This window comes from Mus caroli, chromosome 5 (assembly GCF_900094665.2).
Source record: "Mus caroli chromosome 5, CAROLI_EIJ_v1.1, whole genome shotgun sequence".
NCBI classification, from domain to species: domain Eukaryota; kingdom Metazoa; phylum Chordata; class Mammalia; order Rodentia; family Muridae; genus Mus; species Mus caroli.
This window is the reverse complement of record NC_034574.1, coordinates 93698921-93723535: the sequence shown is the minus strand read 5'-3', so window position 1 is coordinate 93723535 and position 24615 is coordinate 93698921. Positions and strand designations below refer to the sequence as shown.

The 24615-nt window shown below is 45.5% G+C and overlaps 1 protein-coding gene across 6 annotated transcripts in view; it reads left to right on the top strand.

Annotated features, from left to right (window-relative positions):
• The window catches only part of Helq (helicase, POLQ like), a 39245-nt gene extending 15208 nt beyond the window's left edge, over positions 1 to 24037 (top strand). For 3 of the 6 annotated variants that reach the window (XM_021163368.2, XM_029477506.1, XM_029477508.1), the window contains 11 exons: positions 566 to 711; positions 2796 to 3035; positions 6574 to 6715; positions 7030 to 7134; positions 11878 to 12097; positions 14212 to 14369; positions 15611 to 15709; positions 17694 to 17867; positions 19302 to 19415; positions 21008 to 21142; positions 23613 to 24037. In XM_021163368.2, coding sequence (XP_021019027.1) covers positions 566 to 711; positions 2796 to 3035; positions 6574 to 6715; positions 7030 to 7134; positions 11878 to 12097; positions 14212 to 14369; positions 15611 to 15709; positions 17694 to 17867; positions 19302 to 19415; positions 21008 to 21142; positions 23613 to 23750 — 1671 coding nt within the window. In that variant the 3' untranslated portion in view covers positions 23751 to 24037. Of the gene's footprint in view, positions 1 to 565; positions 712 to 2795; positions 3036 to 6573; positions 6716 to 7029; positions 7135 to 11877; positions 12098 to 14211; positions 14370 to 15610; positions 15710 to 17693; positions 17868 to 19301; positions 19416 to 19531; positions 19822 to 21007; positions 21143 to 23612 lie in introns of those variants that run through there. The other 3 variants (XM_029477505.1, XM_029477507.1, XR_003836710.1) reach the window with 3 other exon arrangements.
• The last annotated feature ends 578 nt before the right edge of the window (positions 24038 to 24615 follow it).

Below are 24615 nucleotides of genomic sequence, written 5' to 3'. Positions count from 1 at the left end.
TTTTTTTTTTTTTAAGATTTATTTATTTATTTATTTATTTATTGTATGTACACTGTAGCTATCTTCAGACACACCAGAAGAAGGAATTGGATCCCATTACAGATGTTTGTGAGCCACCATGTGGTTGCTAGGATTTGAACTCAGGACCTCTGGAAGAGCAGTCAGTACTCTTAACCACTGAGCAATCTCTCCAGCCTTCATTTAATCCTCTTTTTGGACTAAATGTACCCCAAACCAAATCTCCAGCGAACAACCTATGAAGAAAAGTGACCATGTGATGTTTAGTACAGCTGTCATCCCTTGTTCTAGTAATGGATAACTGTAGCATTTAATACTGGTGATGGCAGCTGGGCGTGGTGGCGCACGCCTTTAATCCCAGCACTCGGGAGACAGAGGCAGGCGGATTTCTGAGTTCGAGGCCAGCCTGGTCTACAGAGTGAGCTCCAGGACAGCCAGGGCTGCACAGGGGGTGGGTGAGGTGCGGGGGGGGGGGGGGATACTGGTGATGGTTTACATGTCTTTCAAGTCACACTTCGTGGTTGCATTCGTGGTCGTTATTTTGCAGTACTCTGAGGCCCAGAAGAAGATGGATCCCGACCGCTTGGTAGCACTGGTGACAGAAGTTATTCCTAACTACTCCTGCCTGGTGTTTTGTCCCAGCAAGAAGAACTGTGAAAATGTAGCAGAAATGTTGTGCAAGTTTTTAAGCAAGTATGTTAATCTTAGTTTACAAAATCGTTTCTAGGTTTGTCATAAATGACAGGCTGCATAGTGCATTCTGTGTGTTGGTCATTCCCTTCCTAGCAGAGCGTCATATTTTTTTATAGGTTCTGAAGGCACTGACCTTCAAGAAAGCCTAACTGAAATTCGCACTAATATAGAAAGTTCTAGAGTTGCAAGAGAGCGACCACCACAGAGGCTTAGATGTGAAGCTTCAGCTGCATCTTAGACCAGTCAGCCTGTCTGGCTGCGCACCGCAAGACAGGGAAACCAACCTCTGTCACAGAGGCCAGCCTTCTCTTCATTAATATTTCCCTTATTTTCTTAGCTTGTCTGAGCACTAGATAGAATTTCCAACGAATTTTAGAGATGTCTTGGTTTGGGAGTTGTTTGAGTTCAAGCTCTGCTGGGTCCACCAGGAGAGTGTCTGCTGATAGTCTCTCTTCTCTGCACCTGTTTGTTGACTGGGTTTTTTTTTTTTAACTTTTACACCCATTTGGCCCTTACTGAGGCTTTCAGTAGTCATAGGCTACCGATGGGAATTTTTAATCAGGTCATTCTCCACCCTCCCTCCCAATCCTACTGGCATAGACTGGTCTAAATTAGGATTAAATTTACTGGATGGTAGAATGATAAAAATGTTTAGGGAACCGTCAAGGAGTTGAATTTCAATGATTGATAGTCTGCCTTTACAATGATGGCTTTGATTATTTGAGAAACAAAACAGCTAGGCCTGATAGCTCATGCCTTTAATCCCTGCACTTAGAAGCGAGAGGCAGGAGGATCTCTGTGAGTTTGAGGCCCTCCTGGTCCACATCTGAGTTTCAGGACAGCCAGGCCTACATAATGAGACACTGGCTCAAACAAACAAACAAAAAGCTAAATGCGCTGGGCTGAGAGATGGTGGTTGTTGGTTGTGAGCGCTTCCTGCTCTTCCCAAGGGCCTGATGAGTTCTTTCTGACACCAAGCTCTAAGAGGAGTCAGCATCTCTGACCTCCATAGATACCTGCACCCATGCACACACGTACGCACACACGCATACACAAGCACATACACATTTAAAAACTAACGGAATTAAGGGAATTAGTCATTTAAGCTTTCATATAAAACCACAAAGCTTTTTAGCATAATTTAAGATATTGTTGAGGTTTCTAGTGTCAGTGTTAGACATTGTTTAGCTCTATGTTACGTTTCCATTTTCAGAGCAGAAAATGTGTATCTTAAAATAAGATAGACCGTCTTCCATAAAGACATATATTGTAGAAGAAATAATTATGATATCTAGAGCAGGATCTAACCTGATATCATACGAAGTTTAGCAACAAAACTCAGGAGGTCCATGAAGCTTCTGAAATCGTTTCTGAAGTGTTGTGTTTGTATGAGTAGCTGGAGTTTTCCTTAGTTTTATTTTTGTGGGGTTCTATGATCCACAAAAAGACTTGGAGAGTATTTCTAATGGTTAATGAAGTAAGAATTAAAGTTAAAAGAGCAGTTTATCGGGGCTGGGGAGAAGGCTTAGTCAGAGAAGCCAAGTTTGGATCCCTAGCATCCATGTGAAAGCCAGGCATGATGACACTCGCCTGAAATGTAATACTGGGGAGACACAAGGAGGCCCCTTGCAGCTTACTGGCTAGCTAGTCTTGCTGAATAGTGAATTCCAGGCTTAGTGAGAGATGAGAAAACCACCTGATGCCGGCCTTTGGCCTCTGTGCAGACACTTCTACACCCAGTACACAGATGCAGACATATGCATGTCCATACAAAATACACACGAAGAACATTTTGTGTACTTATACTGATAGAAGTAATATATAACCAAAATGGATGTTAACATGATGTATTAAAGGAAAATGGTAAGCACTTTCAACTATAATTCATGACATGCACACACACACCCACCATGTACATGCCTGATGCCTTCAGAGATCACTAAAAGGCACCGGATCCCCTAAAACTGGTTGTGAGGTGCCATGTGGATGCTGGGAACTGAACCCCCATCCTCTGGAAAAGCAGTCGGCGTTCTTAACTGCTGAGCCGTCCCCCCAATCCCAGGCTGATGGATCTTTTTTTCTAGGGACTATCTAAACCACAGAGAGAAAGAAAAATGCGAAGTGATTAAAAGCTTGAGGAATGTCGGCCATGGTAAAGTGTGTCCTGTCCTGAAGCGCACTGTCCCTTTCGGCATTGCCTATCACCACAGTGGTTTAACCAGCGATGAGCGGAGGCTTCTGGAGGAGGCTTACTCCATAGGCGTGCTCTGTCTCTTGACCTGCACGTCCACCCTGGCAGCAGGGGTCAATCTGCCCGCACGGAGGTAAGCTATCCTCCGCTGAGTTGGTGGGTTTATTTCCTTTAATGTCTTAATGAAAAGCCACTTTTCCTGGCACTAGGTCCCTTCCTCTTGGCCCCCTCTCTTCTGTGTTTGGTTGTCTGTGTCTTCTCCCTGTGGGACAGGGTCCAACTGGAGGGAGTCCCGCCTCAGCCCCCTCCCTAGAGCTGGAATTAGAGGCACGTCTCGTGGGGTATCAGATCTGAATCTACTTCTGGGAAGGTTTGACGAGACGGAGAGAGTTCATTTAGTAGATCGCCTTGAAATGTTATGAACTGATTTGCAAAGCCAGTCAGGGGTGGAGTTCAGTGGCTAGAACCTTGCTTGACCTGTGTTCAATTCACAGGGAATGGGCTGATTACAGCCATCTGAGTGCATTAGTGTGTGTGTGTGTGTGTGTGTGTGTGTGTGACAGGGTTTCTCTGTGTAGTCTTGGCTGTCCTGAAACTCATTCTGTAGACCAAGCTAGCCTGGAACTTAGAGATTCACCTCCCTCTGCCTCTCCCTCGCAAGTGCTGGGATTCAAGGCCTGCACCACTGCCACCTGGCATGAACGGAATAGCTTTGTTTCAGTTTGGGTTTCCTGCTGTGAACAGACGCCATGACCAAGGCAACTCTTATGAAGGACAACATTCAATTGGGGCTGGCTTTCTGTTTCAGAGGTTTAGTCCATTATTACCATGGTGGGAGCATGGCAGCATGCAGGCGGGATCTGTATCTAGATCAGAAGGCAGCCAGGAGGAGACTCTCTTCCATACTGGACAGAGCTTGAGCTCTAGGAGACCTCAAAGCCCAGCCCATAGTGATGGACTTCCTCCCACATGGCCACACCTCCTAGTAGTGCCACTCCCCATGGCTGAGCATATCCAACCTCCACAGACTCTTTAAAGGTCAGACCCTAAGTCGCCTTTTCGGATATTACCGAACAGTAGAAAACTGTATAATTGACTTCTCTTTATAACTTATTACTTGAGGGGGAGAGGGGCTCTAGCAAATAATTTATGTTCACAAAATGTTTATGAACATTAAATAGAATGTTTTTCTGGTAGATATACAGTCTTCCGTCTCAGTGACATAGTCATTAGTTATGCTGTTCCCCCTCCACATTCATGTATATTTATTTATCTAGTTACAGACAGAGTCACAACTGTGTAGCCCTGGCTGGTCTGGAACTCACCATGTAGACCTGCCTTTAAAACAAAGGTCCCCCTGCCTCCACCTGCTGGGATTGAAGCCTGCACCACCATTCCCAGCATGGAAGCAGCTTTGTGTCTGTGTGGGCCTGTAGTTCTCTGCTATCCCAAAGCTCTCTTTCTATATTCATAGAAATAGAGGAGGATATCATATATAATAAATAGGTAGAGGAGCGTGCATGTCGCAGTGTGACTGTGGAGGTCAGAGATGAGCTTCAGGGTTAGGAGTCTGTTGGTTTTCTCCGTCCACCTTGTGGGTCCTGGGGATAGAGCCAGGCTGTCAGCCTTGGAGGCCTGTGCCATGCCACTGAGCCAGCCGCTCCTGCAGCTTTGCACTTTCCCCTGTACCCTTCCATTTTCCTGAGTGAGTAACAGTGCTTATTATGGTCTGTGTGTCCTTCCCTCCTGTCCCCACATCACCAGCTCCCACACCTGGCACCTAACTGATTAATGTGCATTCATTTAATCAGCCTTCATGATTTATGACCAATATTTTATTCAATTGAAATCTGTAAAATAATGAACTTCCCCAGCACTCAAGAGGCAGAGACAGGCAGATCTGTGAGTTCAAGCCCAGCCTGGTCTGCAGAGTATGGTCCAGGACAGCCAGGGCTGCACAGAGAAACCCTGTCTCAAAAAGAAAAACTAGATTGATGGTAGGTAGGTAGGTAGGTAGGTAGGTAGGTAGGTAGATAGATAAGATGATAGATGGTAGGTAGGTAGGTAGGTAGGTAGATAGGTAGATAGATAAGATGATAGATAGGTAGATAGATAGCTTGTTGAATGTCATATCAAATAAATGAGTTTCAAAGCCAAGTTGGAGCCCAGGCAGCCTGCTCATATTATCCCTGCAATCCCAGTTCACTGTCTTTTGTTAGGGTGTGGCACTTGGTGGGAGGCTCCATCCTGAGCTCCGTTTCTTTGTCTCAGAGCTGTTGCTGGTCATTTCTGTATTCCATCTCTTCATGAGCTTCATTCTCTTCTCTTATGACTTAGGCTAGCCTGGGATAAAGACGTGTAGTTACAGCTTATCAGCTCTTTTTCTCCAATTTTACCTTCCATATAAAATTCAAGTTTTAGTGGGCTGGAAGACAGTATAGTGCAGAGTTCTTGCCTAACAACTAGAAAGTTCTAGGTTCAAACCCAAGTACCACCAGCCCCCCAAATCTGTTTTCTTTTAAAGACCCAGAAGTAGAAGGTTAGCGAAGTGGGATGAGGTAAAAGGACGTGGGATGAATACAGTGGCAATAGTACACATGGGGTGTTGGGACAGAGCAAACTAGCTCTTAGTTATGTTTATTCATTACATCTTTAGATTTTAAATGCATTTTATATTTTCAAAAATTCTGATATACTTCTTGTAGAAGTCTGCTTGAAAACACTGGATATGATTCCCTCTGGAATTTTCTGTGGATACTGTTTACAATTTTCCCAATTCTTTACTGTATTTGTTGTATGCAGCCATTTTTCTGTGTTCTCTTACTTTTTCACCATTTTGTTTTCTTCAAGCTTTCACCAATCTACATAGGCTGTTGAGATTTATAAATAAGGAAGTCGGCAATGTAGGCAAATAATAGAGTCTTCAATTGCCCTTGAAGAGAAAAGCTGACTAGGGATTTGTTTATACCTGAGCAGAATTGAAATTGATGTTTTGGTAGACTAAAGCCAGTTGAAATCTGCAGTGCCTTATAGTTAAAGATAATATCAGTTCATAAATCAGTAGCATACGGTAGCATATGGAGGTGGTGGTACAAGACCAAATCTCTCAGTTCCGAGGTATCAAATCAAGAAGCCATGGAGAGCACTGCTATAGCCGATCACAAGCCTCTCAGCTGCGGAGGCTTGAGTTCAAGCGATGGCTCCGGCATTTCCTCATTTGCTGTTTAAGGGAAGCCACTACTGAACTTCAGCCATTTCTTCTTAAGAAAGGAAAATAAGGGTATTGCTAAGCATTTTGTAAGAACTATGGGTAATATATGTAAGGACCTAGGACATCAAAGATCCAGTGTGTAGGTGCAGTTTTACATAAATGTGTCATTACACTTAATAAAACCAGTAAAATGGAATTGGATTAAAAAGTAGTTGCTGGGCTAGAGAGATGGCTCAGTGGTTAAGAGTACCGACTGCTCTTCCGAAGGTCCTGAGTTCAAATCCAAGCAGCCACATGGTGGCTCACAACCATCCGTGATGGGATCTGACGCCCTCTTCTGGTACATCTGAAGACAGCTACAGTGTACTTAGATATAATAATAAGTAAATCTAAAAAACAAATAAATAAAATAAAAAGTAGTTGGATGTAGAGGATCACTTTAATTTTATCCCTTCCGTAGAGTCATTTTACGAGCTCCCTATGTGGCTAACACGTTCTTAAAGAGGAATCAGTACAAGCAGATGGTTGGCAGGGCTGGCCGCGCTGGGATAGACACTGCCGGGGAGAGCATCCTTCTGCTGCAAGAGAAGGACAAGCAGCAGGTGAGGCTCGCTCTGCTGGACCACACTCACATGCGAACACCACTTAAAATCTAACTGCCAGCATTCCTACATCCTCCTGGCTCAGTAAGACTCAGGAAGAGTGGCTCAGATACTTTGATATTTCAGACATCGTTCTATAACGATGTTACAGAACGTCTGTTAATTCTCGCTCCTTTGGGTTTTTGTGATTTGGTTTTGTTTTGGCTTTGGAGGAGTTTGGGGCGTCCAGGAATGTTACGAAGCGTGAGGTCTTTATGTAGAACACTGTTTAGATTGAGTAACAGCACAGACAGATACTGCTTTAACCTTCACAGGTCCTGGATCTAATAAACGGACCACTGGAAAGCTGCTGCAGCCATCTTGTTGAGGAGTTCACCAAGGGAATCCAGAGTTTGTTTCTTTCCTTAATTGGTCTGAAGGTATTTCTTAAAGATTTTCTTATGATGAGTATTACCTGAGACAATAGAGATTTTTAAAAATTCAGGCAAATTATAAAATGAAAAAAATGGTAACTTCTAATGTAATATGAAAGAGAACAATCTTTGACATTTTAAAAAAATCTAAATCTGGGAACTGGAGAGATTGCTCAGCAAATAAGAGTACACTGGTTGTACTTCTTGAAGGTCTGGGTTCACTTCCCAGCAGCCATCTGTCAGCTCACAACTGTCTATAGCACCACTTCCAGGGGATCCAACACCCTTACACAGATACGCATGCAGGCAAAACACTGTACTTAAAATAAAAATAAATTATTTTTTAAAAGACTCTGAATCTGGGTCTTTTTAACTCTTCAGTAGAGGAAATGTAAGAAATGAGATAATAATTGATACCTACCTGAAGTTAGTTTATAGAAGACAGTACTGTGGAAGCCATGAGACAGTGGATCCAGAAATTCGACAGCCCATCACCTCTGCCCACACGAGAAGGGAGGTGTGCCTGCCATCGTATGGTACAATCCCACCACCCCAGAGCTGGGGCTAGTAAGCCCCAGATCTGCAAACATGAAGGGCTGATGCTCTACGGAGGAGAATGTTACCAAACAGTGAGGCTCTGAAGGCTGACTGTAGTGGGTGCATTTTCACTTACAATATTTTCAACTTCTGACAGGTTTACTAACATGAAAACAGAATCTTAGAGATCAAGTATGAAGACTAATGAGCTGGGTGGTAATGGCACACACCTTTAATCCCAACACTTGGAGGCAGAGGCAGGCAGATTTCTGAGCTTGAGGCCAGCCTGGTCTACAGAGTGAGTTCCAGGACAGCCAGGGCTACACAGAAAAACCCTGTCTCAACAAACCAAGAGGAAAAAAAAAAAAGTGTTTTTTTTTTTAAGAGTTATTGATTAATCTCTTTTAGACTTATTTTTAAGTTAAATTGTGTCCTTGTGCCTAAAGTACAGTTAGTCACAACAACAACAACAACAAAAAGTGGTAAAAGCCAGAGTTTGAATTTCACTTTTTTCTAACTGCAAAACTACAAGCTTGTCATATGGCTTGTCCTCATTAGTATGAACATGGAAGTAAAATGTGAGACATAACTGAAACAGAGATATCACAAGTTTTAGTACCTTGCAGACGGATGGTAATAATCCTTACAGTGTTACCTGACACACTAGAAGTCTAAAGAAGAAAATAAACGCAACGAGGTTGAAGGAGAGACACGGATTTGATACAGAAGAAGGAGATAAGCCACACTAGGTATTTAGAGTAGAAAGCAAGAAAAAAAGCTTAATGTGACATGGGTAACAGTCGGCAGGCTGGACCCTGTAACGCTGGAGAAGGGCTGTGATGTGGGTAGTCGTCAGCAGGCTGCACCCTGTAATGCTGGAGAAGGGCTATGACATAGGTAGTCATCAGCAGGCTGCACCCTGCAATGCTGAGGAAGAAAACTGAAGAGTTCCAGTTTGGATGGAAACAGTTGCCCCGAGCCATATGGTATTGGTTGGGGGTAATAGGAGAGCATGGTTAGCCATCAGAGATGTAACAGTCCTCATAGAGACTTTGTAAGAACTTGGCTCGGATACCAACCAAGACTTGTGACTTGTTCAGTTTGAGGCCAGGGGCTAAGAGGACAGAGGTGAGCATCCCTAGAGACCCAAGAGGACAGGAAGAGAAGGTAACTCCAGGAAGAGGATGTGGCAGTTACATCATGGGATTCAGGGAGTTCCCGGTCATTTATCACAGCCATGTCTCAGGCACCCTGCCAAAACACTTGATGTTTTATCTTCAGTCCTTGAACTGAATGTAATTTCTGTTTTACAAATATTGAAATAGAAGCATAGAGCTGTGGGCTGATCTTGACTGCAGACCTGTACTGCATGCCTGAATCTGCACTTTCTGTCTCCTGTGGTCTCCCTCCATCCACTGTCTAACCTGCCATATTCCCTCCAAGGAGTGCTTCACACAGAATAATTACAGAACGTGAGCGAATCACTCCTTCCACTTAAACTTGGCTGTGGTTTCCTCTTGCCATAAAAATTGAACCCAAGCATTTAGAGGGTGGTGGCACAGGCCTTTAATCCCAGTGTTTGGGAGGCGGAGGCAGCCAGATCTCTGTGAGTTCAAGGCTAGCCTGGTCTATAAAGCAAGTCTAGGACAGCCAGGGCTCTGTTTAAAAAAACTGTTTAGAAAAACCAAAAAACCAAACGTAAAACAACCGAAGGCTGTTCCATGATGCCTTTAATACCAGCGCTTGGAAGACAGGAAGGTTTTTGTGATTCCAAGGCAGTTAGGGCTACCTAATAAGACTCTTGTTTCTTTAAAAAATAGTAATTATTATTATTAATTAAACCCCAAAACTAGGGTATTAATGCACATACCTGTAGTCCCAGCACTTGGGAAGTAGAGGCAGACCAATCAGAAGTTGAAGGCAAGCCAGGCTACATGAAACCTGGTCTGAAAGAACCAAAAACCCAGGAAAAAAAAAGCAAAGATTAACCTCAAATTTCTCACCGGGGTGTCCGGATAATGTGGCCGCAGCCTGTCTCTCCAGTTTGGCCTCTCGCACTTTATTCCAGAAACCCTGGCTTTCCGTTTTCATTTCTCTAGCGTGAGGTGCACTGGTATCTTAATGGTCCCCACCCAGCCCCATGCTCAGCCAGCCTCACGCTCAGTATACCCCCTCCCCTTCTAGTCGGTCCCCCTCAGCTGCAGCTCCTAGCCTAATTGTAGCTTGCCGAGGCTACATTCCTTACACCTCTGAGGCAGTCTGTTATTTACAGAACTGCCTTCTTTCCCTATAACAGCACCGGTCAGCTTGAGGTCACGGCTTTGTTACTGTTGTTCAGCTACTAAAGCACCCCTGCTTTAAGAGCCCCGAAAACTCAGGGCTCACATTCCTATCTGTTGACCTTTGAGTCCCAGTGCCTTACAAGGTGCTTGACATTTGGTTATCAGCCAATAAATACTTTTAACAAACTTGACTTTGGGCGTGTCCAAGGATAGACAGAAACTTGCCTAGGTTTAAATCATGGCTAAGCTTTCCAGAGAGGAGTGGAAAGATGACTTGAAGACAGGTGGACAGATCGGGTCAGGCATCAGTGCTGTCTGCCGTGGGCCACTTCCACTGTCAGGAGAGAAGCTACAGGGACTACACCAGTTACTTCCTATGACTGTTGACATGACCAAGACAACTTTCAGAAGGAAGAGTTCGTTTGGGTATAGTTCCTAGAGGATTAGGGTCCATCATCTAGCATAGGATACAGCTGCTAGCCAACATGACCACTGGAGCTGGAGGCTGAGAGCTCACATCTCAAACTGCAAGCAAGAAGCAGAGGCTCTGAATGGGAATGGGGTGTGGCATACAAGCCACAAAGCCCACCCAGTGATGTACTTCTCCAGCAAGGCCCCACTCAGACAGCGCGACCATCTAGACACCAAATGCCTGAGACCACGGGGACCTTCTCATTCAAATCCCCACGGAGGCTGGAGTACTTTAATGATCCACAAACTGAACATCAGCTCAATATCTTATAAGTGCCTTTGAGCTTGAGTATTAAGAATGATTGTTAATAAAAGGGAGAAGCAATACAAAAATGACTACTCCATAATACTTTATTGTGGAGCATTATATTGGTTTAATATAAAATGACTACTTAAATATTCCTGTTGAAGTATCATCAAAATTGTAAGAGAGAGCTATTGATCCGTCCTTTTTTAATATAACATGCTGATTTGGGGGGAAATTGGCTAATAAAAGTGAGTTCTCATCCTGAGTGTTTTACATCTGAATACCAAGTGCAGGGTATTAGGATCACTGCTGTCAGTTGTAAATGATGAATGGGCTGTGGGGAGGACACGCGTAAGGACAGGAAGCGGAGTGGAGCCCAGACAGAAGGCAGAGACTGAGCGATCACTAGCAAACCCTTCTGCCAAACACCTCCTTGCCTGCTGCCGGCACACTGGATTCCCTCAGCTGTGTTTTCCATGTTTCTTTATTATGTTTAATGTGGTTTTTAGAGCTAAAGTATCTCCGTGAGTATGGAGAAGTGGGTGAAGAGGATTCCAGAAAAAGTCTGAATGGAATTGAGGGACTCTGCTGGAGAGGTGGAACAGAGCACAGCTTGGGGAATAATGAAAAAACCAAACAGCATTTTGGGGAGGGAGGATGCTCAGGAGTTAAGACCTGGTGCTGTTCTTGCAAAGGACCCACTTTCAGTTCCCAGACCCCATACCAGGTGATCTATAACCACCTCTAACTCCAGCTCCAGGGGATCCTACACCTCTGCTGTCTACAAGCAGCTGCCTCACCACACACAGGCATGCAACTGAAAATAATAAAGAGAAGCCAGGGTGGCGCACATCTTCAGTCCCAGCACTCAGGAGGCGGAGGCAGGTGGATCTCTGTGAGTTCCAGGACGGCCTGGCCTACAAAGTGAGTTCTAGGAAAGCCAGGGCTACACAGAGAAGCCGTCTCAAAACAAAGCAAAACATAATAGCAATAATAATAAAATCTTTTAAAAAAATTAGTATCCTGGAAAATGTGTATAAAAAGTATGAACATGAGAACTCTTTTCCTTCAGTCGTTTTTCCTGTTAATTTTTAATACTGTAGACTTTGTGCTAATTTTTTCTTCAAATAGCTTTAAGATATGAACTTGAATAATCTTGTTCCTTAAACTAAGTGATGAACTAAGTCCCAGTGATGTCCTGGATTCTTTCAGATTGCAGCAAGTCTTGGTGACATATATCAGTTTATGAATGGTACATTTTTTGGTGTTCAGCAAAAGATTTTATTGAAAGAAAAAAGTCTCTGGGAAATAACTGTTGACGCTCTTGAACACCTGGCAGAGAAAGGACTTCTACAGAAAGACAGCCGTGGTGACAATGAGGGGTTAGAGTGTCACTTCCGGATTACAAAACTGGGCCAAGCTTCTTTTAAGGGTAAGTTTGCCTAAATCTCAGTATTTTCTAAGGGGATGCATTGGAAACAGTAGGAGTTAAGTGATTTTCTTTCTTTATATTGGATTTGTGATTTCATATTAGAAGCGTTACTCTTACGAGCTATGTCCGCTTTCAGAAGTTGAATAGACTTAGAATTGTAAGCAAGTGCACAGTAGAGGGAAGCTGGCCTTGCCTCCTTCCCGCTCCCACCCTCAGCAGCAGCACAGAGCCTGTCTCAGTCTTTCACTTCAACTCGCAGGCCATGCTGTAGACAGATTCAACTCGCAGGCCATGCTGTAGATAGATTCAACTCGCAGGCCATGCTGTAGACAGATTCAACTCTCAGGCCATGCTGTAGATAGATTCAACTTGCAGGCCATGCTGTAGACAGATTCAAATTTTGTTTTAAACAAATACTTACTGTTGTAAGTATTTCTGGAGCTTGCTTTTTGCTTAAACTATAGATTGTATCTGAACAGAGAATTAATTAATTAAATTTGCTTTTTTTTTTTTTTTTTTAAGACAGGGTTTTTCTGCGTAGCCTTGGTTATCCAGGAAGGGTTTATTCCTTAATGAGTAATTTACTCATTGAAAACTATCTGCTCTTTTAAAAAAAAAAACAAAAACAAAAAACCTTAGGTTAGGGAGACGTCTCATTCAGTAAAGTCAGTAAAACCATAAAGAGCAACCTGAGTTCAGACTCCCAGCACCCACATAAGAGGCCAGGCATGACTGAGCCTGGTCGCATGCGCCTGCCATCCCAGCAGGAAGGAGGTGGAGACAGCTGGGCCCGCGGAGCTTGCTGACCAGCGGCCTAGCCATATAGTGAGTCCTTGGTTCAGCCAAAGAATTAACGAGGGGAGTGACATCCTCCTGTACACATGTGCATGTGCACATGTATACACACACACACACTCGGGATTATGTTAGCAGAAGCCCACACACCTGTCCCAGTCCAGTCCTGGGGAGCCTCCAGTGTTCCCAGTTCAGGATCTGCTGTTGCAGTCACATCTGCCCACCTCATAACCCAGCAGGCCACGCTGACCACATGCCTCACTGTGGCTCAGAATGACCAGATCATCAAATGGCAGAGTTTACACAAGGAGCGTGTCCCTGGCTGATGGCATCTGAAGTCATGCTCATGTATAAAATACCACAGGCCCAGGGCCCCTGAGCTGCGTCCCCAGCTCTCTTTATTCTTGAATGTGAGTTTCACTAAGTTGACCAAGCTAGCCGGTCTACTGTAGTCCAGGCAGCCCTTGACTGTGCAGTCCTCATGCCTCAGCCTCCAAGCAGCTGACAGAGATCATCTGTGGGCTTGCACTAAGAGTCCAGAAGCACGCTCCTTTCATGCTGTACTCATCCATAATAGGGCTGGAACATAGATTATTTAACCATCTTTTTATTTATGAACATTTGCACTGCTTGTGATTTTTATGATTATAAATAGCCACATGACTTATAAACAGTGTCTCAATTTATTTTGAGTACACGTTGAAATGGTTGGTTTGTTTGTTTAACCAGATTACCAAAAATAGAGTAGTTGTATCAGAACTGTCTAAAATTTGATGCACACTATTAAAATAACCTCCAAAACTATTAAAAATAAGAGAATTTGAGGAATTCCTGGTGGGGTTTAATTTAGGACTGAACTATATTCAGGTGTATATTCATGCATGCGGCCTTCACTGAATTCCTCAGCAAACAAGAATAGCAAGCCAGTCTTTGTTAATTCTCAGTCACAGAAAGTGTTGGGTTTTATTGCATTATAATACCACAGGTGCAAGCACACCAATATTATAATATCTTTGTATATTTCACATGCATTCATGTTATTTGTACTGGAATTATTCCAATGAACAAAGCCCAGATCTTCACAGTGTGTTTTCTTACTTGTGACTCAGTCATGCTTGCTTTATTGTCCCTTAACGCTGAGGAGAGTAACACTCAGAGAAGTTAGATCTACTTCTTAAATTCAAGCTAACCCGAAGTGGGTTTGGGTACTGGGTCTCCCGCAAGTCAGGGGGCCGCAGGCTTGCTGTGTAGCTGTGGCTGGGACAGACATGCACAGCATGCCTGGCTGAGAGAGTGCCCTGTGTTTTGTGTTTCTTCAGGAGCCATTGATGTGGCCTACTGTGACACTCTGTACAGAGACTTGAAGAAAGGTCTGGAAGGACTTGTACTGGAGAGCCTTCTTCATCTGGTCTACCTAACCACGCCCTATGACCTGGCTGCTCAGTCTGAGCCTGACTGGATGGTGTACTTCAGGCAGGTGAGAGAACAGGTCTCCTGGGCTTAGAGCTCTCTGGAAGTCTTGTCACGTGACCTGGTGGACATTTGGAATTGGGCCTCTTGTCGCCCAGAGTCTCTTTCTCTTCCTTGCTCAGGCTACTGTATATGAATTGTACAAAACTCTGGGACTTATTGCATTCACACAAATGTATATATGTCTTTCAGGTTTTGAAAACTATTTATTTGTGTGTATGTGTGTGTTCAGGTGGTGTGCATGTTTGTACATGAATGTGGGGTCAAGCTTAGGTGTCATTCCTCCAGAGCCATCCACCTTGTTTTGGGGACAGGATCTCTCACTGGGACCTGGAACCCACCACTTAGTCTAGGCTAACTGGCAAATGAGCCCCAGGGATCTGCCTGGCTCCAATCTCGGTGCTGAGAGATAGAATCCAGGGCTCCCACACCCGGCTTTTTACATGGCTGAGACTGCTGGTGCCCTCATGCCTGTGCAGCAGCGCTCACTAATTCAGCCGTCTCCAGCCCGCAGAGGGCACGTAGTTTACAGCAGTCATACAGGAGAGCTGGCCCTGTGTGTAAGAAAACCAGCTGGTGGAGTAATAACACACCGTGATGTTTTCCTGTGAACAGTCTGGCTGAATGAATACGCAGGATCGTGTTAGGCAAAAATAGTGGCTGGCCTCCCACACTCCCATGGCTTTAAAGATTGAACCCAAAGCCTTGTGTATAATAAGTGTGTGTCTTCTACTTTGAAAACACACCCTTAAACCCCCAGTCTACAGCTTTTTAGTCTCAGGAAATTAATTTCTATAGTGTCATTTTCAGTCCTTACATAAGTTTTTCAAGCCCTGTGTGGCACAGCTACTTTCAGACCCTTCCCGTCTTTTCCCTCTTCTGGCTTACTGTAAAACTAAACACAGTCACAGTCCATGAAAGGTACTCACGGCACAGTCTTCATGTACAGCCATGTGCTACCTAGTGGTGGACACGTGTTCTGAGAGATGCATCGAGGCATGCTCGCTCGTCAGCACATGCTTACGCAGCCAGACAGCTGTGCCGTCACCAGGCCATGGAACTGTGGCGCCACCACGTGTGTAGCCGCGGTTGACGGAGCATTGTTCTGCTTATGACGATAATTCTGTAATATTTATAAATGTCGTCCATTAAAGCGCTGTGACCTCAGACTTAACCCTGTTGTAGGCTGGAGTGAGACTTTGAAGGCTGCAGTTGCATGCTTTCATTGTTTATCCCTTCTCCCTGTAGTTTGGTCAGCTCAGCCCGGCAGAGCAGAATGTAGCCGCTCTTCTCGGAGTCTCCGAAAGCTTTATCGGGAAGAAAGCAGCAGGACAAGCCATCAGAAAGGTGCCGTGTCTTTCTTATTTCCTAAATAAGAGTCATTTGAGAAACTGAGTGTCCTTCTACCATCTCCCTACTGACTTGATCTTTTTGTTTCCCAGCATGTGGGAGGTAGAGGTATGTTGATCTCTGAGTTCAAGGCCAGCCTGGCATACATGGTGAGTTCCAGGCAAGACAGAGCTACACAGTGAGACCCTGTCTTAAAAAAAAAAAAAAAAAAAAAAATCAGCTCAAAAAAAAAAAAAAAAAAAAAACCCTCCCCCCACCCCCACCCTCTGCCTTTACACAGTTCCAGCATCAGGCTCAGGTGGTCACCTTGCCCAAGTGCTTTAAACTGTAGAGCCATCTCACCAGCCTACCTCTTCTTATTGATATTTCTTACAAAAGCTTGTAATTGTCATTAAGACATCTATCCCGCCATGTAATAATTCTGTCATTTTAACTGGCTTTGGAATTACATTCTAAGCAAAGTCTACATTAACTCAATTTATAGTTAATGGTAAAAGCACATTAAAAATGCCAAATTAAAAAGCTATCTTTGCCTACCCAGAATTCAATATGCTTTTTCAGCTCAATGCTTTTAAAAGGATGGTCCATTATATACATGCTGAATCTGTAATTCAAAATCCACTGATACATAGCCTTTATCTCAATATTCTCTTCCTATCTTATTTATGTTTTCATTTTCAGACAGGGACTTGCTGTGTGGCTCAGGTCTTGATTTCCTACTGGGCCTTCAAGTGCTAGGAGGGCAGGCATCCCGTCATGCCAACCCGTGATGCACTCTGAGACTCCTTTCCTTTCAGATACATCTATGAAATTGTCTCTTACGTGACCCTGATGCTAGTGATGGCATTCTTTGCACAAGATCACTAGCACCACAGGCAAAAGCCGACCACAGAACAGAGACTGCCAGCCACGGGAAGTCTTTTCCTGTCTCTCTACTTCAGCTTTGGGAACACTGATTATCACGACCACGGGGAAACCATAGCATACTCCCTTATAGTATAGACAAGCCCACCATTTAGTTACGTGTGTTTGTCTAACTCACATGCCAATGCAGTTTACACACGCACGGTATGGAGTTCTCCCTAACTTCCAGCAGACTATGAATCCACACACAGAGCTGTGTGGTCGTTCCATTCCACACAACTAAGTAGCCCATATTGGTTCAGACTTTGAGAGTCTGGTCCCGAGTCTTTTATTTTAGGCATATTTAAGCACAGCACAATTTGGTACAAATGTTCCCGGTAATAAGTAGCTCAGTCCCATGTGCACAACATGAATACACCGAAGGGCTTTGGGAAGTACATGTGACATCTGCCATAAAGACAGGTCCTACAGAGTGACGAGAAAACAAGAAGCTCAGAGGTCACCGGACTGTTACACACATCACTCCCAGCCTTCTGGATGTAGAAGAGATTCTACACCTCTTCCCGTGAAGGAATACCTCTGACTGTTATGGTTCCTGGTCCCTACTGCTTATCTGGGGGCCCAGGAGCCTCCATGCCTCTCATCCCCTCAGCATATGTGAGGCCGACCCAATTCCTCCCAGTTGGGAGGCTACCCTGGCTTCTTGGGTAGTCTGCAAGGAGAAGCCTCCATGTTCCCTCCTAGTTGTGTGGCTCGGGTGTGACAGCTCCTTGGCTCACACGTGATCTCTTTGACCCGAGCTCGCTTTTCACTGACTTCTGCATCTCCTTGTCCTGTCCTCATTTATGAAGATTCCAGTCAGCAAGTTCAGGGCCCGTGGTAAATCCTGGCTGGCGTCATTTACAGGTCCTGAACTAACTGCATCTGCCAAGGCCCTCGTCCCAAGCTGTCACGGTTGTGAGGGCCGGCTGCTGGCCTTGAGCATTTCGATCTGCTCTCCTCTGCAGAACAGAGACAAGTGACCTTGTCTCCTCTGTGGCTGGCCAGGGGCTCTGTGCTGCCTCTGTCCCCACAGCCGCAGCCCCACCCACTTAGGACACCTTTTGTGTCTTTATAGAAGGTGGACAAGAATGTTGTCAACAGACTCTACCTGTCGTTTGTGCTTTATTCTTTGCTGAAAGAGACCAACGTTTGGAGTGTGTCTGAGAAGTTTAACCTGCCCCGAGGATACATACAGAACCTGCTTACGGGAGCTGCCTCCTTCTCCTCCTGTGTGTTACATTTCTGTGAGGTAATCAGTTAAGTGGTGTCTTCTCACGTTAACCCTGGTAAGCTTGAAAGCCTCTCTCCTCCCTGCTGAGTCACTGTGTTCTGTCGGAGCACGCAGCTTTATTTAAAGCCTTCCTTGGTTTCTGCCTTTTTACCTGAAGACTGTGTTGAGCTTATGGAAACGATGCAGGAATTCCCAAGTCAGCTAAAACGCTTCAGCAGTGGGAAGTGCAGAGCCCGCCTGTTCTCAGGACCAGGGCCGATGGTTCCAGGCTATTCCTTACAACCTGGCTTCTGGTGACTCTCGGGAGTGATGAGGGTTAGGTCAGTTACCCGAGTCCGTCAGCGGCCACGGGACTGCTCAGTCCCACGTCTTCTGGACAGCCACGGGGACATACACATTTACTTCTGGTGTCGGGCAGGCAGCCCTACGTCAAACATAGGCTCTACATGATAGGTGTATATACATGATGGTAAAATTAATATTTTATTTATATATGTTATATATTTTATATATCATATATATACATGTGTGTATGTGTGTATGGTAGCCTCTGCCTCCTGAGTGCTGGGATTAAAGGTATGCACCACCACACACCGCTAACCAGGTTTTAATTTCAATTTTCTTTCCTATATTAAACCTCTGTAGTTTACGAATGTTAATAACTAATTGTGCCGTATGTGCTAATGAAGGGTCATTGGTATATTTTCACTCTATAACTCTGTTCTGCTCAGCAGCTGTGCTAGTGGAGATGATTTCTAACCAGGATTAGTAGTGAAAACTTAGTGACATTCTTCCTCCTCTGTGGTGGAAGGGCCTGTGCCACCAGGGCAGCGCAGTGCCAGCCATGTGGCAGTTGGTCTAGAGTCTTTCATACCGCTGTCAGTGCGGATGTGAGACAGGGTCTCTCACGGAGCCTGGAGCTTACCACTTTGGCTGCACACCCGTGTACAAGCACACAGTGCCCCCGGGGCTACAGGTGCGTGCCACTGAGCCGCACACGACTTTTCTGTGGGTGCTCAAGCTTGTGTCACATGCACTTAACCCGGAGCCACGCGTGGATCTTACACAGACAGGCTGATGTGATATCCTCCAGCCACTTGTCATGCCCTACTCAGAGCTCCTGTTCTCGTTAGCTTAAGGGCTTTGTTGACTGCCACGCTGCATGTGACTGTCCTTATTTAATACTTCATCTCTGGGTTAACTCCCACAAGTAACAACTGTTTAGAGTCACTCGACAAACAGAACTGTACAGACACTTCTGAAATTTTGATTAGAAATAACTTTTTTCTTAATTTTCAGTCTTTTTTCCTTCTCCAAAAGCTCCCAAGGTCCCCGTGCTTCCTTGCCATTGTGAGGCTCTATCTCCCTCAGCCCTCGCTCCTCTAAGCTGCAGCTCAGTATGTAACTTACATAAAATACGGAACTTACACTGATGTATCTTTGTCTGCTCAGGAGCTGGAGGAATTTTGGGTTTACAAAGCCCTTTTGGTGGAACTCACCAAGAAACTGACGTACTGTGTGAAGGCGGAGCTAATCCCTCTCATGGAAGTGACCGGGGTCTTAGAGGTCAGCCTCATCCCGCCTCCCTAACTGAGTTCATGTCTTCTAACAGAAAAACAAGTTTTACGGTCTTCTGAAGTGTTACTGCGTGGTAGGTTCTAGAAAGAGTCCTACTGTTCCAGGTCCTGTGGAGGAACAGAACCGATGGAATCAGCACATAGAAACAGAGGACTTGACACATGGGCCTGCGTTGCTGGCTGGTCCTGAGACTGAACCCCGAGCAGTTCCCGGAGAGCTGCTGATCCCCACGTGAAGACTGAGGAAGCTGGGTTTCAGCAGCAGCAAGGGACAGTGGCGGCAGCTGCTGGGTAGATGCAGTCAGAAACAGCAGAGTTGGGCATGCGGGGATAGTCTCGGTTGTGCACTGTGTAAAATCATCAGTGCTCAGTAAAGAGCTGGGTGGCCTGGCAGGAGAGAGTGGGCGGGACTTGCAGGAGAGAGGAACTCTGGGAGTGAGAGGCAGGAAGATTACCACACCCAGGAAGGTGGGTGTGTGAAACTGAGGAGAAGCAGCCATCAGCCCGGCAGACGTGGAACAGTGTGAACGGGTTGATATCAGTTAGAAGCCAGTGAGGAGCAAGCCTGCGCTAAGGCCATAAGCATTGTGAATTAAAATAACCTGTGTCTCAGAACAAGGGAAGGAGGTGTAGAAGAGCCCAGGCTTCCACGTGGGCCGGCAGAGCAGCCCCATCCCTGCTTTCCACAGACCTCTTCCTCTCTCCTTCTACCACCCCCAAACTCCTTTGGTTTCTTGAAACAGGGTTTCTTTTTGCATCCCTGGATGTCCTTGAATTTTCTCTTCAGACCAGGCTGGTCTCAAAGTCAGAGCTCCTCCTGCCTCTGCCTCTGAGTGTTGGGATTAAAGGCGTGCGCTGCCACTGCCTGGCTCCCCTCTGACCTCCTCGGCCTGGGCTGCTTGCTGGCAGACAACAGAAAGTGGGCCCTATGCTAGGATCAGTCAGTCCTTCTAGACCTTCCCAGACAGGAGACTCAGCTGATCCCAGATCAGATCGACTTCTCGTTTCCTTCTTTTTAAATCAAATGATGCCACGGCCTCCCAGGAAGCCACTATGTCTGAGAAGTGGGTACGATGAAAGATCTCCCGTATGAGAACTTGGTCTCTCCTCTCCCCCAAGGACGTGTACCCTGCTACTCAACCATAGCTCCTCTTTCTCCACTGGAGAAAAGAGTTACTCTCTGTCAGTTTGTACCCAGTGCAGTGATGATGGATGGACGGATGGCAGGAGACAGTGGGGAGAAAGGACCCTCAGTCGAGTGTTAGCAGCATGCATCAGCTTCAGTCCTTCCTGTCCTCTGCTTTTCATTCTACGTAGAAAGTGCGTGCACACAGGCATGCCTGACTGGGTTCCCTTCCCTGGCTTTGTCCCAGCAGCCAACTTACACCTTGTGGAAAGCTCCCTCCCCTCAGTACCTTTCAGATTAGAGTCCAAACATATCCTCAAAGCTCTGCAGTGTTCTGCTGGGTTACCTCCTCACATTTGCATTACTGTCTGTGTCTCTTCCTATCTGTTGCATGTGGGGCTTTTTTTTCTTTTTTAATAATCCCAAATACTCATAGTATTTCTTTAAAACTTTAGGGTCGAGCAAAACAGTTATATAATGCGGGTTACAGAAGCATCATGCACTTAGCCAATGCCAACCCAGAAGTGTTGGTGAAGACAATTGATCATCTGTCCAGACGGCAAGCCAGGCAGATTGTTTCCTCGGCCAAGGTGAGCAAGCCTTCCTCAAAGATACACCGTAGCATCGTGATGAGATATCCGAGCGAAGCGATTCGCATCGAATAACGGTTTATGGTTACCAAAAACATGTGTGTAGCTCACAGCACTCTGTGACTCTAGTTCTAGGGGATTTGATGTCCTCCTCTGACCTCTGAGGGCACTGCACACACAGGGTGCACAGACACACATGCAGCAAGCATCCAGACTCATCAAACACACTTAAAACAAAAAGGCCCAGGGTACACAGATTTCCTGTTTTTGACACAGGATTCCTGAGGAGAGAGAGACCCTAAATATTAACGTTCTGAGGCCGTCTTGTAGCTCTCTTCTGGGAGTCCTCTCCAGTGTGCCCCCCTTCGGTCTCGTACCTGCAAGCTCTTCACTGACAGGGGCATTCCCAAGGCCATCGCAGTGGGCTGAGGTTAAATTTTACCTCTGGAGATTTCTACCACCCATACATGCACGCTGCCCTCTGGAGCCAGCCCGTTCTTTCTGGCTATACTTTTCACAGTTTTAAAGCAGGAGTTTCTCTTTTCTTTGTTGAGTTCCATGGCTTCAGGATATTTGCTCTCTTCCATCCCCATTTCAAGATTGCCGTTGTTCTGTTTGTGTAGGTGAAGCCATTACAGCAATCTGGTATTATGTCCTTGGTCACAAGTGTGTACATTGCTTAGCTTTTGTTTGTTTGTTTGTTTTTTGTTTTTCAAGACAGGGTTTCTCTGTGTAGCCCTGGCTGTCCTGGAACTCACTCTGTAGACCAGGCTGGCCTCGAACTCAGAAATCCACCTGCCTCTGCCTCCCGAGTGCTGGGATTAAAGGTGTGCGCCACCACTGCCCGGCATTGCTTAGCTTTTTAAAACTCCATTGTTATGTTATTGTGCTAGATGGTCTCATGTCTACTTGCCACACAAACTAGAGTTATCTGAAAGGGGGAATCCTCCATCAAGAAAATACCTCTGTAAGATTAGGCTATTACATATTTTCTTAGTGATTGTTGAGGAAGGGCCCAGCCCTTTTGGGTGGTCCTATCCCTAGGCTGGTGGTCCGGAAAGCAAGCGGCTCGAGCTGGTAAGCAGCACCCCTCCATGGCCTTCACATCAGTCCTGCCTCCAGGTTCCCGCACTGTGTGAGCCCCTGCCTGGCCTCCTCGGGTGATAAACAGCAGTGTGGAAGTGTAAGCCCTCAAACCCTCTCCTCCCCGAGTTGCCTTTTGGTCGTGGTGTTTTGTTGCAGCATTAGAAGCCCTCACTGAGATAGTCATTCGCGAACGTGAAGCAAAAGAACTGCTAAAAAGAACCTCCTGCTCATGGGGCTGAGTGGTGCTCACACACAAGCATGGCCTTAGCTGATTGTCGCAGTGATCTGTGATGGAGACATTTGGAGTATTTATGGATACAGCATCCACGATGGACTGTGTCCCAGTAGCCGAGGTGTTCTTGGATGGGTAGGGATGCCCTTGCCTCTGCCCCTGCCAGAGGGAACTGAAGGCAGCCCAGCACACAGGCTGCGCACTGTGCTTGGGAGTTCTTTCTTTCTTGTGTGCTGTGTTTGAAATTAACCATATTTCCAGGCATGACAGCATGCATATTGCATATGCATATTGCATGCATATTCCTTGACACAGGAAGATCTCAAATTTAAGGCCAGCCTAGACTACATGGTGAAATCCTACCTCAAAAACTAACTGTAGGAAGGGGGCTGGAGAGGTGGTTCAGTGGTTAGAGCACTGGCTGCTCTTCCAGAGGACTGGGGTTCACACTCCCAGCACCCTCATGGCCATCACAGCATCTCCGGTCTTAGCAATGTGAGCAACTGTTCTGGCCTCCAAGAATCATGGTGTATTCACATACATGCAGACAAAACACCCATATACATTAATTAACTAATTAATTAAAACAAAAATACAGGAGGGAAAGTGACAGGAGAGAGGAAGCCGATGGGGGGGGGGGGGATAACGGATCCAGTGACGTTCACCACAGGCGCTTTACTGAAAAGGATGATAGATCCGATCATGTTTCTGTAGGCGCCTTAGGAAAACTTTCTTTCTGCAATACTGATGGGCTTTGAAAAGCACATGCTAAATGAAACAGTTGGCAGAGCTAATTAAATACATATGTAAAGGATAACAGTTTCAAGAGCTAATTAAATTTTTGCAAAATTTTCTGAAATTTTATAGATTATAAATTTTGTTTAAGTGCCTGAGTCTTCTGTGAAACAAATCGTTGAGTGTAGGAAAGCTCTTTATTTTTGGTGCACTGAACGCTGTGATCAGCTAAAATGGTTTTTAGCAGAATACCTCGTCTTCATTTACTCTGGTTGTAAAGTGGGCATTTTTCAGTCTCACTATTTCAGGCCCAGCGTTAGCCATCTGTGTGTCAGAACTCGGGTTTTAGCAGACATAAAATGTTGGCAGCTCTCTAGCCAGGTACATTTGGCCTCATGACTGGGTTTTTCATTGCAGATGCTGTTGCATGAGAAGGCAGAGGCACTGCAAGGAGAAGCAGAAGAATTACTGAGATTGCCTGCAGACCTCCCTGGGCTTGGGGGTCCCAGCTCTGAAAGGGCAGGAAGCCATGATGGGGACATAAGTCTGAGCTAGGGCATTTGCCTGAGATGCCTCCGGCCCTGGGATAAATCCTCAGTACCTCCAAGACAGAAGAAAAGGCCGGAGGGTTGTAAACTGCGCAGTGGTGAGCACTGTAACCCAGCACTCGGGAGACAGAGGACGGGCCATGAGGGTCAGAAATCAGCTTCAGCTACACAGAGAGTTGGAGGCTAGCCTGGGCTGCATGAGCCCCTGTCTCCAAAAGAAAAAACCCCATGAAGCTGTCTGATGTGTGTTTTTTAACTTGACTTATTTATTATATATGTATCTTATTATTGAAAATCCCCCATGTAAATGAAATGTGTATTTTAATTATACATTAAAAGCTGTGGATGAGCTTTTAGAAGGTGCTCTGGGTGATTAAGTCTACCGTCGCCTGTAACTGCCGAACCATCCCACTGATAACCCATTTCTCCTATTCCTGTGTTCCTGTACATTGTTTTCCTGCTCAGAATTCTCAGCGCACCCAGCCTGGCTTTTTGCTCACATCTTTCACTGTTTTCTTAGCTTTTCCCCGGTGTCTTGTTCTTGCTGACACGTGCTAACGACTGACACACGTGCTGACTTGTGCTGTGGCTGTGGCGCTGCGTCTGTGGTGCTGCGTTGTAAGCTCAGCCGTCACCCTCATTTCTCCCATCAGTTTGCACCAAAATTACCAGAACCCTGTGTGTCCTAACTGATGTGTTATCATCATTGTATGAAAGTGTTAACATACTTCTAGTGTCAACTCAATACTCAAATCCTATCTCTCTGAAGTTACTCCATACTCATCCCCGTAGCCCTTACAGGGTGCTCCCCACTGAGCACTGTGAAGTTACTCTGTACTCATCCCTGTAGCCCTTACAGGGTGCTCCCCACT